Source organism: Neoarius graeffei, chromosome 12 (genome assembly GCF_027579695.1).
Source record: "Neoarius graeffei isolate fNeoGra1 chromosome 12, fNeoGra1.pri, whole genome shotgun sequence".
Classification (NCBI taxonomy): Eukaryota; Metazoa; Chordata; class Actinopteri; order Siluriformes; family Ariidae; genus Neoarius; species Neoarius graeffei.
Window position 1 is genome coordinate 57,142,732 of NC_083580.1, and position 16,419 is coordinate 57,159,150.

Sequence of the window (16,419 nt, forward strand, 5' to 3'; positions counted from 1 at the left end):
CGATTCCAAAAAAGTTGGGACAAAGAACAAATTGTAAATAAAAACGGAATGCAATGATGAAGTTTCAAAATTCCATATTTTATATAGAACATAGATGACATATCAAATGTTTAAACTGAGAAAATGTATCAATTAAAGAGAAAAATTAGGTGATTTTAAATTTCATGACAACAACACATCTCAAAAAAGTTGGGACAAGGCCATGTTTACCACTGTGAGACATCCCCTTTTCTCTTTACAACAGTCTGTAAACGTCTGGGGACTGAGGAGACAAGTTGCTCAAGTTTAGGGATAGGAATGTTAACCCATTCTTGTCTAATGTAGGATTCTAGTTGCTCAACTGTCTTGGGTCTTTTTTGTCGTATCTTCCGTTTTATGATGCGCCAAATGTTTTCTATGGGTGAAAGATCTGGACTGCAGGCTGGCCAGTTCAGTACCCGGACCCTTCTTCTACGCAGCCATGATGCTGTAATTGATGCAGTATGTGGTTTGGCATCGTCATGTTGGAAAATGCAAGGTCTTCCCTGAAAGAGACGTCATCTGGATGGGAGCATATGTTGCTCTAGAACCTGGATATACCTTTCAGCATTGATGGTGTCTTTCCAGATGTGTAAGCTGCCCATGCCACACGCATTAATGCAACCCCATACCATCAGAGATGCAGGCTTCTGAACTGAGCGCTGATAACAACTTGGGTCGTCCTTCTCCTCTTTAGTCTGAATGACACGGCGTCCCTGATTTCCATAAAGAACTTCAAATTTTGATTCGTCTGACCACAGAACAGTTTTCCACTTTGCCACAGTCCATTTTAAATGAGCCTTGGCCCAGAGAAGACGTCTGCACTTCTGGATCATGTTTAGATACGGCTTCTTCTTTGAACTATAGAGTTTTAGCTGCCAACGGCGGATGGCACGGTGAATTGTGTTCACAGATAATGTTCTCTGGAAATATTCCTGAGCCCATTTTGTGATTTCCAATACAGAAGCATGCCTGTATGTGATGCAGTGCCGTCTAAGGGCCCGAAGATCACGGGCACCCAGTATGGTTTTCTGGCCTTGACCCTTATGCACAGAGATTCTTCCAGATTCTCTGAATCTTTTGATGATATTATGCACTGTAGATGATGATATGTTCAAACTCTTTGCAATTTTACACTGTCGAACTCCTTTCTGATATTGCTCCACTATTTGTCGGCGCAGAATTAGGGGGATTGGTGATCCTCTTCCCATCTTTACTTCTGAGAGCTGCTGCCACTCCAAGATGCTCTTTTTATACCCAGTCATGTTAATGACCTATTGCCAATTGACCTAATGAGTTGCAATTTGGTCCTCCAGCTGTTCCTTTTTTGTACTTTTAACTTTTCCAGCCTCTTATTGCCCCTGTCCCAACTTTTTTGAGATGTGTTGCTGTCATGAAATTTCAAATGAGCCAATATTTGGCATGAAATTTCAAAATGTCTCACTTTCGACATTTGATATGTTGTCTATGTTCTATTGTGAATACAATATCAGTTTTTGAGATTTGTAAATTATTGCATTCCGTTTTTATTTACAATTTGTACTTTGTCCCAACTTTTTTGGAATCGGGGTTGTATACACAATGGAAAAGTTGACTTACTCCCTCAAAATAGAGACTGACGACTTTTCTAGAATCTATCTTAGATAGACTGGGTATGTTAAACAAGTGGGTTTAAGATCAGATTTTGCTTGAGGTATCTTCCTGTAATGTATGTATGCATGTCACTTTTCTTTTTCTTTAATTCTTTTCTAAGGAAAACAGTGAAACTTACCCCTATGTTCTAATTGTTTTTATTGTATATAAAAATGTTCAAAAAATGGCCCAGGCACACAATGTGACGATTATGGATGGATATTTTTTGGGTTTTCTCTGCTAGAAATGGTTTTATTTGGGTTTGAATTGTTTACCTATTTTAGTTTTTGCAAAGGAAACTACTGTGTAAAGAAAGAAAGAAATGAGAAATGGAAGGATAATATCCTCTATTGTATGTGACCTGATGGCTAAATAAAGAGAAAATTACAAAAAAAAAAAACATTTAGACACAAAATCTGGTGAAGGAAACATTTTCTCCATCATGAGGATAAACTCCGGTCACTTTGAGTTACACTGGAAAAGCTTTATATTTAGCTTTCCTTTACAAACAGTATTTAAGGCATTCACATTCGGAAACCAGAAACATTAGCATTAGTCCTCTTTACTAATTAACAATAGTATCGAGGTTGAGGCTATTATTTGGCTAATGTTTAAACAAACAGTTTACCAGAGAATACAGGTTTTAACTGCATTAATTACTAACGACGTAATGCTCATGCCGTGTTAGTTCAGGGAACTGTAATGTTAAAGGAATTTTTAAATGATTGGATGAATTAAAACGTTCAGACACTTATACAGAATATACACATCGTGCAAAAATAAGTTTTAGACAAGAAGACAGAGTCATCTATATCCCCCGCCCTATATCACATTTTTCAAGTGCAAGGAACCAACCCGACCTTTTTACACTGACCTCAGCAACCCATGGCATAAACCCACCGGTCCTTTGGTCCAGGTGAGCTAAAAATTTAAAAATTCCTCACATTTATTCGTATCAAAAGGCACATATACATTACTTAATCAGCACATATACCAACTTTCAAGACCGCACCACTCATAGTTTTCAAGTTCTGCTCCGGAAACAAAACCAACCCCTAAGACTAACCTGAGAGACTAAGTCTCATGGAAAGTTTCATGGAAACATGAAAAATTTAAATTTCTCGCATTTCTTAGCATCAAAAGGCTGTACTAGTGCATCTCAAAAAATTAGAATATTGTGAAGAAGTTCAATTTTTCCATCAGTTATTTAAGAAAGTGAAAATGTTATATATTATAGACTCATTACACATAAACTAAAATATTTCAAGCATTTTTCTATTTTAATTTTAATCAGTATGGCATACGGTACAAAAACATTAAAAAAAAAACATCTCAAAATATTAGAATATTTCATTTCGAGTTTGAGTAAAACAGTATGAACACAGTGCATCTCTCGGTCTAGTTCAGTACACACAACCACAATCATGGGGAAGACTGCTGACTTGACTGTTGTCCAGAAGATGATCACAGATGCCCTCCACAAGGAGGGTAAGCCACAAAAGGTCATTGCTGAAAAGGGTGGCTGGAAAAGGTGCGCAAGCAACAGGGATGGCCGCAGTCTTGAGAGGATTGTCAAGAAAAGTTGATTCAAGAACTTGGGAGAGCTTCACAAGGAGTGGACTGAGGCTGGTGTCAGTGTATCAAGACCTATCACGAACAGACATCTTCAAGAAAGGGGATACAACTTTTGCATTCCTAATATCAAGCTACTCCAGAGCCAGAGACAATGTCAGAAGTGTCTTATCTGGGCTAAGGAGAGAAAGAAATGGACTGTTGCTCAGTGGTCCAAAGTCCTCTTTTCAGATGAAAGTACATTTTGCATTTAATTTGGAAATGACGGTTCTAGAGTCTGGAGGAAGAGTGGAGAGGCACAGAATCCAAGGTGTTTGAAGCCCAGTGTGAAGTTTCCACAGTCTGTGATGATTTGGGGTGCCATGTCATCTGCTGGTGTTGGTCCACTGTATTTTATCAAGTCCAAAGTCAACGCAGCCATCTACCAGGAGATTTTAGAGCACTTCATGCTTCCATCTGCTGACAAGCTTTTTGGAGATGCTGATTTCCTTTTCCAGCAGGACTTAGCACCTACCCACAGTGCCAAAACTACTACCAAATGGTTTGCTGACCATGATATTACTGTGTTTGATTGGCCAGCCAACTTGCCTGACCTGAACCCCACAGAGAATCTATGGGGTATTGTCAAGAGGAAGATGAGAAACACCCGACCCAAAAATACAGATACGCTGAAGGCCACTATCAAAGCAACCTGGGCTTCAATAACACCTCAGCAGTGCCACAGACTGATCACCTCCAGGCCACACCGCATTGATACAGTGATTCATGGTAAAGAAGCCCCAACTAAGTATTGAGTGTATAAATGAATATACTTTTCAGAAGTTGGACATTTCTGTATTGTAAATCCTTTTTTTGATTGATCTTAGGGAATGTTCTAATAATTTGAGATACTGGATTTCTGATTTTCATGAGCTATAAGCCATAATCATCAAAATTAAAACAAAAAAGGATTTAAATATTTCACTTTACATGTAATGAATATAGAATATATGAAAGTTTACCTTTTTGAATTAAATTATGAAAAAAAAGGAACTTTTTCATGGTAATCAAATTTTTTGAGATGCACTAGTACATCACCTTGTTAACATGTACATACACCAAGTTTCAAACCCGTATCATGAACAGTTTTGGATATATGCTCCGGAAACAAACACTGCTCTTAGAAACTAAGTCAAAAAAAATTTTTTTTAAATGTAAAAATTTTAAAAATACTTTTTTCCAAAAATCCAAAATAGCAAAAGGCACCAGTTCACATGTTGCTTGATATGCATACAAAGTTTCATGAAGATATCTTCAGTCGTTTTAAAGACATGGCCCGGAAATGAAAACGTTACCGGACGGCCGGAACCCGTTTCTATATCCCCCGCCCAAAAAAAAAAAAAAAATTTGTTGTTTAAAACAGACTCATAAGATAATCTCATGCATGAAGTAAATGCTATGACTGGTCATTTTAAATGCCAATCAAATCTCTTTCTGTGAAAGTAGGCGGGGCTTGGCCATATTACAAACACTTGGATTAATGAATATTAAATTTCATACAGTACATGAACAAAATATGTACACTCAAACGTGCATTAAGGAAAATTTACGGAAGATTATTATACTCCTGAAGGTTAATTGGTGGAAAGGATAAGTGAAGGTAGAGTAGAGCTGCGCAGTTGAAGCTTTCATTAATGAAACACTTTGCACAGCAGCAGGTCAGTGGGCTACTCACTCAGAGACAGGTCTTTAAACTCGGGGAGTGAAGCAGAGGCACACAGTTGGTAGAAGATGTGGTAGTTCCTCTCGTCCTCAGCCTGCAGGAATAACGCAGGTTTCAGCACTCTGGGAAACGTCTCGTTCAGCAGAGCCGCTGATGAACTGTCAGGCTCGTGTTTGATGGCCATTTAAGGCTAAGAGCTTTCTTACGACACCGCACTCACCTGAAACACCACTCTGGACTTCTCCAGCAAATACGTGCGCATGTTGGCACCGATGATGTGATACCTCCTGTCAAAGCCGATTTGAATGTATTTCCCGAAGCGGCTGCTGTTGTCGTTACGTGTCGTCTTTGCATTTCCGATAGCCTGTGAGGATAAATGGTGGGAGTATTAAAAAAAAAACACTCAGTGAGTAAAAGCAAAACAGCAGTAAGCAATTTTAAGAACACTTCAGACATTTTAAAACCATTATTAGTAGGTACAGTGCCTTGCAAAAGTATTCATACCCCTTGAACTTTTTCGCATTTTTCCACCTTACAACCACGAACTTAAAAGTTTTTTTTTTATTGAGATTTTATGTGATAGACCAACACAGAGTAGCACATAATTGTGAAGCGAAACAAAAATGATAAATGGTCTTCAAAATTTTAAACAAATAAAAATCTGAAAAATGTGGTGTGCATTAGTATTCAGCCCCCTGTCCTCTGATACCTCTAAATACAATCCAGTGCAATCAATTGCCTTCGGAAGTCATCTAATTAGTTAATAGAGTCCTACTGTGTGTAATTTACTCTCAGCATAAATACACTTGTTCTGTGAAGGCCTCAGTGGTTTGTTAGAGAACACTGAAGAACAAACAGCATCATGAAGACCAAAGAACTCACCAGACAGGTCAGGGATAAAGTTCTGGAGAAGTTTAAAGCAGGGTTAGGTTATAAAAAAATATCCCAAGCTCTGAACATCTCAAGAAGCACTGTTCAATCCATCATTCAAAAATGGAAAAAGTATGGCACAACTGCAAACCTACCAAGACATGGCCGTCCACCTAAACTGACAGAGCGAGCAAGGAGAGCACTGGTCAGAGAAGCAGCCAAGAGGCCCATGATCACTCTGGAGGAGCTGCAGAAATCCACAGCTCAGGTGGGAGAATCTGTGCACAGGACAACTATAAGTCGTACACTCCACAAATCTGGCCTTTTTGGAAGAGTGGCAAGAAGAAAGCCATTGTTGAAAGACAGGCATAAGAAGTCCTGTTTGCAGTTTGCCAGAAGCCATGTAGGGGACACAGCAAACATGTGGAAGAAGGTGCTTTGGTCAGATGAGACCAAAGTTGAACTTTTTGGCCTAAATGCAAAGCGGTATGTGAGGCGGAAAACTAACCCTACTCATCACCCTGCACACACCATCCCCACTGTGAAACATGGTGGTGGCAGCATCATGCTATGGGGATGCTTTTCTTCAGCAGGGACAGGGAAGCTGGTCAGAGTTGATGGGAAGATGGATGGAGCTAAATACAGGGCAATCCTGGAAGAAAACCTGTTGGAGGCTGCAAAAGACTTGAGACTGGGAAGGAGATTCACCTTCCAGCAAGACAGTGACCCTAAACATACAGCCAGAGCTACAATGGAATGGTTTAGATCAAAGAATATTCATGTGTTAGAATGGCCCAGTCAAAGTCCAGACCTAAATCCCATTGAGCATCTGTGGCAAGACTTGAAAATTGCTGTTCACAGACGCTCTCCATCCAATCTGGCTGAGCTTGAGCTATTTTGCAAAGAAGAATGGGCAAAAATTTCAGTGTCTAGATGTGCAAAGCTGGTAGAGACATACCACAAAAGACTTGCAGCTGTAATTGCAGCAAAAGGTGGCTCTACGAAGTATTGACGCAGGGGGGCTGAATACTAATGCACGTCACATTTTTCAGATTTTTATTTGTTTAAAATTTTGAAGACCATTTATCATTTTCGTTTCGCTTCACAATTATGTGCTACTCTGTGTTGGTCTATCACATAAAATCTTAATAAAAAAAACTTTTAAGTTCGTGGTTGTAAGGTGGAAAAAATGTGAAAAAAGTTCAAGGGGTATGAATACTTTTGCAAGGCACTGTATTTTTGATAAATTTGGGTACTTTTTGTGAATGTGTCTCTATAATAAAAAGAAAAAAAAAATCACACGTTGGCTTGAAGATATGAAGTTTATCATCTCGCGTTGAAAAACCTCACATTTTTCATACGAAACACATCGCGGACCTGAGTGATGTTTCCCGATATTTCACTCTGAGGACGTCGCTCCCGCCGTTTTCTGATAAGACGCGCGTTGTCAAAATGGTGAACCGGTTCGAAATTAAAATTCTTTTCATTAACTTGGGTATATTATTTTGTCGATGTGCCCATATAATCTCATCTCATCATCTGAAGCCGCTTTATCCTGTTCTACAGGGTCGCAGGCAAGCTGGAGCCTATCCCAGCTGACTACGGGCGAAAGGCGGGGTACACCCTGGACAAGTCGCCAGGTCATCACAGGGCTAACACATAGACACAGACAAACATTCACACTCACATTCACACCTACGGTCAATTTAGAGTCACCAGTTAACCTAACCTGCATGTCTTTGGACTGTGGGGGAAACCGGAGCACCCGGAGGAAACCCACGCGGAGAACATGCAACCTCCGCACAGAAAGGCCCTCGCCGGCCACGGGGCTCGAACCCGGACCTTCTTGCTGTGAGGCGACAGCGCTAACCACTACACCACCGTGCCGCCCTTTGCCCATATAATATAAAGAAAAATCACACATTAGCGTGAAGATATGAGGTTTATCTTCTCGTGTTGAAAATATTTTCACTCGCTCGCCTGACTCACTCATGACCTATACATTCACCACTCAAAGATAAACTCCAGATCTTCACGCAGCCATGGAATATCCTCTATACTGTATGTTCCTGATTCCTGGAAGAAAACAGGACTCAAAGAGAGAACAGTCTCAAATTATTGATTTGACATTTAATTCTTGATCTCCATGCTTGCAAATAACTTACATTTTATCATCCTGTTAATATAAACGTTTCAAAGTATCTGTATTGATATCAAGAAACTTATTACCTGGTATTGGATTGATATCGCCCAATGCGAATATGTACAGTACCAGTCAAACTTTCGGACACGCCTACTCATTCGTAGGGTTTTTTTCTGTATTCTGACTATTTTCTAAATTGTAGAACAATACCAAAGACATCAAAACCATGAAATAACATCTGGAACACATATGGAATTATGTAGGAAACAAAAAAAAAAAAAAGTTGACGACGCTTTGCACACTATTGGCATTATCTTAACCAGCTTCATGAGGTAGTCACCTGGAATGCTTTTCAATTAACAGGTGTGCCTCGTCAAAAGTTAATTAGTGCAATTTCATGCCTTCTTAATGCGTCCGAGATCAAACAGTAAATAATAAAAATACAGTAAATAGCGCTCTGTGGTTGGTAGAAGAGAGCAACTGGACTTGCTTGAAGATTCTTGAAGACGTTTCGCCTCTCGTCCGAAAGGCTTCCTCAGTTCTGTCTGACTAATAGGGAGTATCCAGTATTTATCCTCTCATGGATCATCATACTGTAGAATCCGAATCAGAATTCTGATGGCTGCATTGTAGGTGGCTGATAAAAGATGTCGTAGACCCCCACCTCTGTTCAGTGATGGTCGTTCCAGGTTGACAAAAATGAACGATCCTCTCTGGCTAAGATGTTTGCCAGTTTTCTGGAAGTCCTCTCATACTCCCGCACCAGTCCAAGGGATCTCATCCCAAAGTGCGTAGAAACATGTCTGTAAAGATACTCAGTCATCCAGGTACATAGTAATCTGTGGTTGGTAGAAGAGAGCAACTGGACTTGCTTGAAGATTCTTGAAGACGTTTCGCCTCTCATCTGAAAGGCTTCCTCAGTTCTGTCTGACTAATAATGAGTATCTTCACAGACATGTTTCTACGCACTTTGGGATGAGATCCCTTCGACTGGTGCGGGAGTATGAGAGGACTTCCAGAAAACTGGCAGACATCTTAGCCAGACAGAATCGTTCATTTTTGTCAACCTGGAACGATCATCACTGAACAGAGGTGGGTGTCTAATGGCGTATTCACACCTACGTTGTTTGGTCCGGACCAAACAAACCAAATTTCCCTTGGTCCGGACCTTTTGGGTTGGTCTGAATACAAACCACCGAACTCTGGTCCGGACCAAACAAGCGGACCGAGACCGAGCTGCAAGGTCGGACTCGGTCCGGACCAAAGGAACCCTGGTGCGGATCTTTTGGAGGTGTGAAAGCAGACCGGACCTAATCCGACAGTTTTGCTTTTTTGTACCTCGGGAGCTTCCGTCGTTTGTCGAGCATTATGGGAAACAGAGTCTTGACACTCCACCGCAAAGTGCAAACACTGTTTCGGTTGTCAAGGGAACCTTACAACAGTCGTTCAGTCATTCAGACCAGTGGTAGGCTAGACTACAGAGTACAAAAAACGAGTAGGGGGCAAACGTGGGCCGAGGAAGAAACGCGTACCCTTGTGGATATATGGGCAGATGTCCACATATCTGAGCTTTTGGAGAGAACACACAAAAATGCCGACGTGTTTGCTGTATTCAGTGAGAAAATGAAGGAGAAGGGGTTCACGCGCTCCCCAGAACAATGTCGGCTAAAAGTGAAGAAACTCCGTCAGACCTACATTAAAATCAGGGACATTCTTTCAAAAAGTGGCGGTACTAGCGACACAAAACAGAAATTCATCTATTGCATGAACAGCCAGAACTGTCACAACATGATGTGCGCTCATCAGCGCTATCCTCCGTAGCCGCCTTGCCCTTTGTCGCCGTCGTTGATAAATTACTTGTACAACAGCATAGTAATCGCACAATTGTGAAAACAGTAAAAACTGGAAAAAAACATATAGCTTTGATGACATTAAAAAGAATAACAGCACGGAAAGCCTCCATGACTACTTTTGAACTTAAAGCTTTGTGCGCGTGTCGTCTCTGACCAATAGCTGAACGACCTCAGGGCGCGTGGCTTTGTTGACAGATTTTGGTCCGCTTACTAAAATGTACAGTGTGAAAGCGAACCGCACCAAAATGAAAAAATTAAAAAAACATTTGGTTCGGACCAAAGCAAGTGAACTATCGAACCAGCCTGGTCTGAATACACCCTCAGACATCTTTTATCAGCCACCTACAATGCAGCCATCAGCATTCGGATTCGGATTCTATGATGAACCATGAGAGGATAAATACTGGATACTCCCTATTAGTCAGACAGAACTGAGGAAGCCTTTCAGACGAGAGGTGAAACGTCTTCAAGAATCTTCCAGCAAGTCCAGTTGCTCTCTTCTACCAACCACAGAGCGCTATGTACCTGGATGACTGAGTATCTTCACAGATAAGTAAATGGCGCTATTCCAGACTATAGTCATCCATATGTCAAGAACCGCTCAACTAAGTAAAGAGAAACGACATCCATCACTACTTTAGGACATGACGTGTCTGAATTCATAAAAATAAAGAAAGCGCACTGAATTAGAATAGAAGGTGTGTCCAAACTTTTGACTGGTACCGTATTGTCATGCGAGTTGCCTGCTTTTTAGGGAAAACCGCCAAGGCTGGGGGCGGAGCTAATTTACAGACCAGACAAATGTAGACAGAGGGTTGAAATAATAACCTAGATGTATTCCATCACAAATGGAACAGATATTAGTTACATTTTTTTTTTTAGTCATCATTGTCACGATATTATTCCATTCAGGTGATAAAATACTGCACCTCCATGATGGGGCTGGACGCCAGGACTTTCTCCTCCACGTTCGTGTCGTTAGCAGATCCTCCCACGGTGGCAAAGTAGCGCATGCCGTATTTGGCAGAGACCGTCTTCCCAGCTCCTGATTCTCCGCTCACAATGATCGACTGGTTCTTCTCATCTCTGAAGGAGGAGACACGGAACATTCATACTGTAAAAGACTGACGTGTTCATTAAGTGAGTGAGCATCTTATTCATCTCATCTCATTATCTCTAGCCGCTTTATCCTGTTCTACAGGGTCGCAGGCAAGCTGGAGCCTATCCCAGCTGACTACGGGTGAAAGGTGGGGTACACCCTGGACAAGTCGCCAGGTCATCACAGGGCTGACACATAGACACAGACAACCATTCACACAAACATTCACACCTACGGTCAATTTAGAGTCACCAGTTAACCTAACCTGCATGCCTTTGGACTGTGGGGGAAACCGGAGCACCCGGAGGAAACCCACACGGACACGGGGAGAACATGCAAACTCCACACAGAAAGGCCCTCGCTGGCCACGGGGCTCGAACCCGGACCTTCTTGCTGTGAGGCGACAGCGCTAACCACTACACCGCCATGCCGCCCGTGAGTGAGCATACAAGTCAGAATGAATAAAAAATGTTTAAGACACTTCTGGATTGGCTGCTGACGCTTCCTGGATGTTTTCTGTCAAAAGTTACTGAGGTTACAGTTTTCCTCGGTCTGATATTTGGCGTGAACATGACCTCGAGCTGCATTGGGCTGGCTGCTGTACATGATGGAGCAGGGACACGGGGTGCTCCTATTAAAGTGGCCAGTAGGGAGTATATACAACGTACAGATCTTCTCTTTTCTTTTAGCGTGATGTACTAGGATGCCAGAAATATGATCACCTACAGTAAATATTTCCGTGACGGATTTCAAATGGGGCGGCACGGTGGTGTAGTGGTTAGCGCTGTCGCCTCACAGCAAGAAGGTCCGGGTTCGAGCCCCGTGGCCGGCGAGGGCCTTTCTGTGTGGAGTTTGCATGTTCTCCCCGTGTCCGCGTGGGTTTCCTCCGGGTGCTCCGGTTTCCCCCACAGTCCAAAGACATGCAGGTTAGGTTAACTGGTGACTCTAAATTGACTGTAGGTGTGAATGTGAGTGTGAATGGTTGTCTGTGTCTATGTGTCAGCCCTGTGATGACCTGGCGACTTGTCCAGGGTGTACCCCGCCTTTCGCCGTAGTCAGCTGGGATAGGCTCCAGCTTGCCTGCAACCCTGTAGAACAGGATAAAGCGGCTACAGATAATGAGATGGGATTTCAAATGAATCAAATAAAGCTAGGGCTGGCGTAAACAAACTGGCCACTTATGATGTAAAAATCAAGCTTTTATAGTATTTGATCCCAATTTAGTACGTTATTTACACTCTCTCTGAATTGATTCATCCAGCACTGATATGCTGAAGAAGCAGAACGCAAGCAGCATTTCTTTCTGAAGTGTACTAAAAGAGACATTACGGTTCCATTAAAAAAAAAAAATGCTGATCTAACACAATCTCTCGAGTGTGAGCTGGACAGCCAGTGGATCACGCTGTTTGCCAGTGAATCATCCTTATGTTCACATGGGGCTACGTCCCCATTCCTGAAAAAGGGACAAATTCAGCAACGTACTTTTTTTTTTCTTTTTTTGACTTTTCTTCCAATTTGTTTCCCCCACAATTCCCCATTACTAGCCTAGTAAACTAGACCCACCTGCCTAGCGGCCAAAAATATTTTTGCCTACGAGTGGGTCTAGCCTCGCACCATATCAACAACACACCCCAGGCATCAAATCGTGCCCGCCAATCACAACGCAAGGTTTTTGTTTGGATTCTTTGGGCGAGCTTTTGCAGGAGTGACGACAAAGCTGCGCGACGCTGGAGAAAGCACAACAGGAAAGATGGCTACGGCTAGCGAACAGCACGCGTTTGACTCTGCTTTGGAATCAGTTTTAGAAGAATTAGACTTGGAGTTTTCGTTGAAACATGAGCAGGAAGAGGCTCTCCGCTCATTCCTTTTCAAGAAGGACGTTTTCGCTGTTTTGCCGACCGGCTATGGCAAAAGTCTGATCTACCAGCTGGCTCCGCTGGTAGCCAAAAGGATGGGGCTAGTTTGTGCAGTACGAAGAATTAATAAACAGCTTTGAAACATTACTTTTTGATTGTTTCTTATTTTCCCATCATTTTAAATTTAAGGGAAATTATTTCACCAAACACCACTAAATAAAAACTCTCAAACAGTTTAAGCAAACATTTGAAAAAAAAAAAAGTGTATGTTAAGTATGTGGTACAGACTCCAAACTTGTGGTCATTATCTCCAAACTTCTTAATATCTAGAACATGTTTATTAATTAATACGCATTTTGAAAAATTATTTATTTCAAGGCCTCCCCCACTGCTTTCTGTCGCTCTGACTACATCACAGTCACTGTTGCGCTGATTGGTCAGAGCGTTGGCCTATACGCACAGAGACAGTTTGAAAGACAGCGGTTTGTTCCTCCCACACCCTTCGGAAATGTCTACGAGCGAGGCCAGACTAAATATTCACATTTAGTCTGGCTTGACAGGCTACCCCATTACATGACTGCTACCAACTGGGAAGGCTGAAGTCTAGCATGCACTTCCTCCAAGACACATGAAACCACCATGTATTTGCAAACTGCTCTATCGCCGAGCAGCTGAACACTTGCTATCAGCCGTCTTGCACGTACAGTGCCTTGCAAAAGTATTCATCCCTCTTGGTGTTTGTCCTGTTTTGTCGCATTACAAGTTGGAATTAAAACAGATTTTTGGAGGGTTAGCACCATTTGATTTACATGACATCCCTACTGCTTTAAAGGTGCACATTGTTTTTTCTTTTTTTTTTTTTATTGTGACACAAATAATAATTAAGATGAAAAAGACAGAAATGTGGAGTGTGCATACCGGTAGGTATTCACCCTCAAAGTCAATACTTTGCTGCAATTACAGCTGCAAGTCTCTTGGAGTATGTCTCTATTAGCTTAGCGCATCTAGCCACTGGGATTTTTGCCCATTCCTCAAGGCAAAACTGCTCCAACTCATTCAAGTTAGATGGGTTGCGTTGGTGTCCAGCAATCTTCAACTTATGCCACGGATCCTCAATTGGATTGCGGTCTGAGCCTTGACTAGGCCATTCCAAGACATTTAAATGCAAGTTTAAACCACTCCAGTGTAGCTTTAGCAGTATGTTTAGGGTCATTGTCCTGCTGGAACGTGAACCTTCGTCCCAGTCTCAAACAGGTTTTCCTCCAGAATTGCCCTGTATTTAGTACCATCCATCTTTCCTTCAGTCCTGACCAGCTTTCCTGTCCCTGCAGATTAAAAACATCCTCACAGCATGATGCTGCCACCACCAGGCTTCACTGTAGGAATGGTGTTCTCAGGGGGTTGGGTTTGCGCCACACATGGCGTTTCCCATGATGGCCAAAAAGATCAATTTTTGTCTCATCTGACCAGAGAATCTTCTTCCATGTGTTTGGGGAGTCTGCCACATGCTGTTGGGTAAACTCCAAACGCGATTTTTTTTAAGCAATAACTTTTCTGGCCACTCTTCCATAAAGCCCCACTCTGTGGAGTGTACGGCTTAAAATGGTCCTATGGACAGATACTCCCATCTCTGCTGTGGATCTTTGCAGCTCCTTCAGTGTTATCTTTGGTGTTTTTGTTGCATCTCTGATTAATGCCCTCCTTGCCCGGTCTGTGAGTTTTGGTGGGCGGCCTTCTCTCGTCAGGTTTGTAGTGGTGCCATATTCTTTCCATTTCGCTATAATGGATTTAATGGTGCTCCCTGGGATATTTTTTATAACGCAACCCTGATCTATACTTCTCCACAACTTTGTCTCTGACCTGTTTGGAGGCTCCTTGGTTTTCATGTTGCTTGCTTAGTAGTGTTGCAGAGTCAGGGTCCTTCCAGAACAGGTTGATTTATACAGACATCATGTGACCGATCATGTGACACATTGCACACAGGTGGATCTTAACTAATTACGTGACTTATGAAGTGAATTGGTTGGCCATGGTCACCACAGGCGTGCTCATTAGGGATAAAATTAGCTCATGTTTAAAGTCTTTAATTCTCTGTAAAGCTGCTTTGTGACAATGTCTGTTGTTAAAAGCGCTATAAAAATAAACTTGACTTCAATAATCACGCCAGCTAATAAAACCTCTTCCTGTACTTTGATCCGTCTACCTTGTAGTGCCCTGATCTGCAGATCTTTAACCCAGCCACATATAAAAAGTTGTACTCCTCTATGCTCTTCCAGGTTTTCATCTGTGTGTCCGTGTAGAACGATGTCTGCAGCAGCAGGTAGTTTGAGATGTCGGGAAACTCAATAGATGGATCATTTTCCAACTCATAGTAAAAATCCTTCTTTGTTAGCATGTAAGGATCTATCCCATTGAGTGGTTTCTATATCCACTTCTTTTGAGTGTACTTCTTAGTTTTAATAACTTGCATGTTTGCTGAACACAAACAGGGCAATAAGTTCTTGTGTTAATGGACCAGACTCCATTTTGGATCATTAATCCCTTTTGACTGAGAACGCCCTGCATGCATGGTTTTATGTTGGCTTCTGGCACATCCATACGGTTTTAAATACAATACCTACCATTAAAAACAGTTTGTTTTTACTGCATTTATTTAATTCCTGGGGTCCCGTCTGTAACAGGGAGTGACATTGTGTTCCGTTAATACACTTTACAATAGATTATTAGATTCTAATAGAATGGATGAGCCAAAATAACTGGGGATCTTTTTTTAACGGGCCCCGACTCATTACAAGTATGAATAGGTGGGCCTTAAAAAGGTTGAGAAGCCCTGACGAGAGTAATCCTTCACAAAAAGTACAGCCAATGTTGTTCTCTTGGGCTGCGTTTGAAACAGAAGGTTGCTGTCTTGTTGCCGTAATAGACAGGCGTTTCACAAGGCAGGACTTTCAACTGAAGGCATCTTCTAAGGACGCAAGTTTGGAATGACCATTTAGGATAGAATTTATGGTACCGTGACATCAGCATGCCATGAAACCAAACCAAAGAGTTAGCCGGCTGCCTCCCAAATCATAAACAAATTTATCTGATTACAGTCACGAGGATACGAGATAAGGAGTACAAGGTTTATTCCTTGGTAAATTAAAAAAAAAAAAAATTAAGGGAAAAAACAAACAAACAAACGAACAAAAAAAAAAAAAAAACCACCTCATCCCAAAAACTTATATTTGTATACGAAATCACTTTTCTGTGAAGTTTGTTCTGCCTTTTTTATTATATATAAACTTTTTCTGTTTCTTGAAGGAGCTGCTGCACAGATTTACAGCAGTATCAAGGATATACAGATGTTGCCTTCAACTGGGACAGCCTGAAGGCGTCTTAGAAGACAGGAAATGAGCGTTTGTTCAGTTTCAAATGGTCCTTGATGCTTCGCTGTCTTGTTAGACATCCTCCTGAGGCAGCATTTCCCCCATTTTGAACACACCCTTGGTCTCTCCTGGCCACGGATGGCTGTGGTATCATTACCTCACCCGCGATGGAGTAAGCAGGGCGAGGTATTGTAATTAGAGTGGTTTGTCTGTCTGTCTGTCTGTCTGTGTCTTTTAACAATCTAGCGTCTAGACCAGACCTGGGCATTTTACGGCCCGCGGGCCGCATCCGGCCCTTTGGTTCAT

The 16,419-nt window shown here is 41.9% G+C and overlaps 1 protein-coding gene across 2 annotated transcripts in view; it reads right to left on the reverse strand.

The window, feature by feature from the left end:
* Window positions 1-16,419, reverse strand: part of myo5b (myosin VB) — a 295,143-nt gene that overhangs the window by 139,861 nt on the left and 138,863 nt on the right. For both annotated transcript variants that reach the window (XM_060936097.1, XM_060936098.1), the window contains exons 5-7: window positions 10,720-10,876; window positions 5,145-5,288; window positions 4,937-5,018 (exon numbers count right to left, since the gene is read on the reverse strand). In XM_060936097.1, the coding sequence (XP_060792080.1) occupies window positions 4,937-5,018; window positions 5,145-5,288; window positions 10,720-10,876 (383 nt within the window). The remainder of the gene's footprint in view (window positions 1-4,936; window positions 5,019-5,144; window positions 5,289-10,719; window positions 10,877-16,419) is intronic.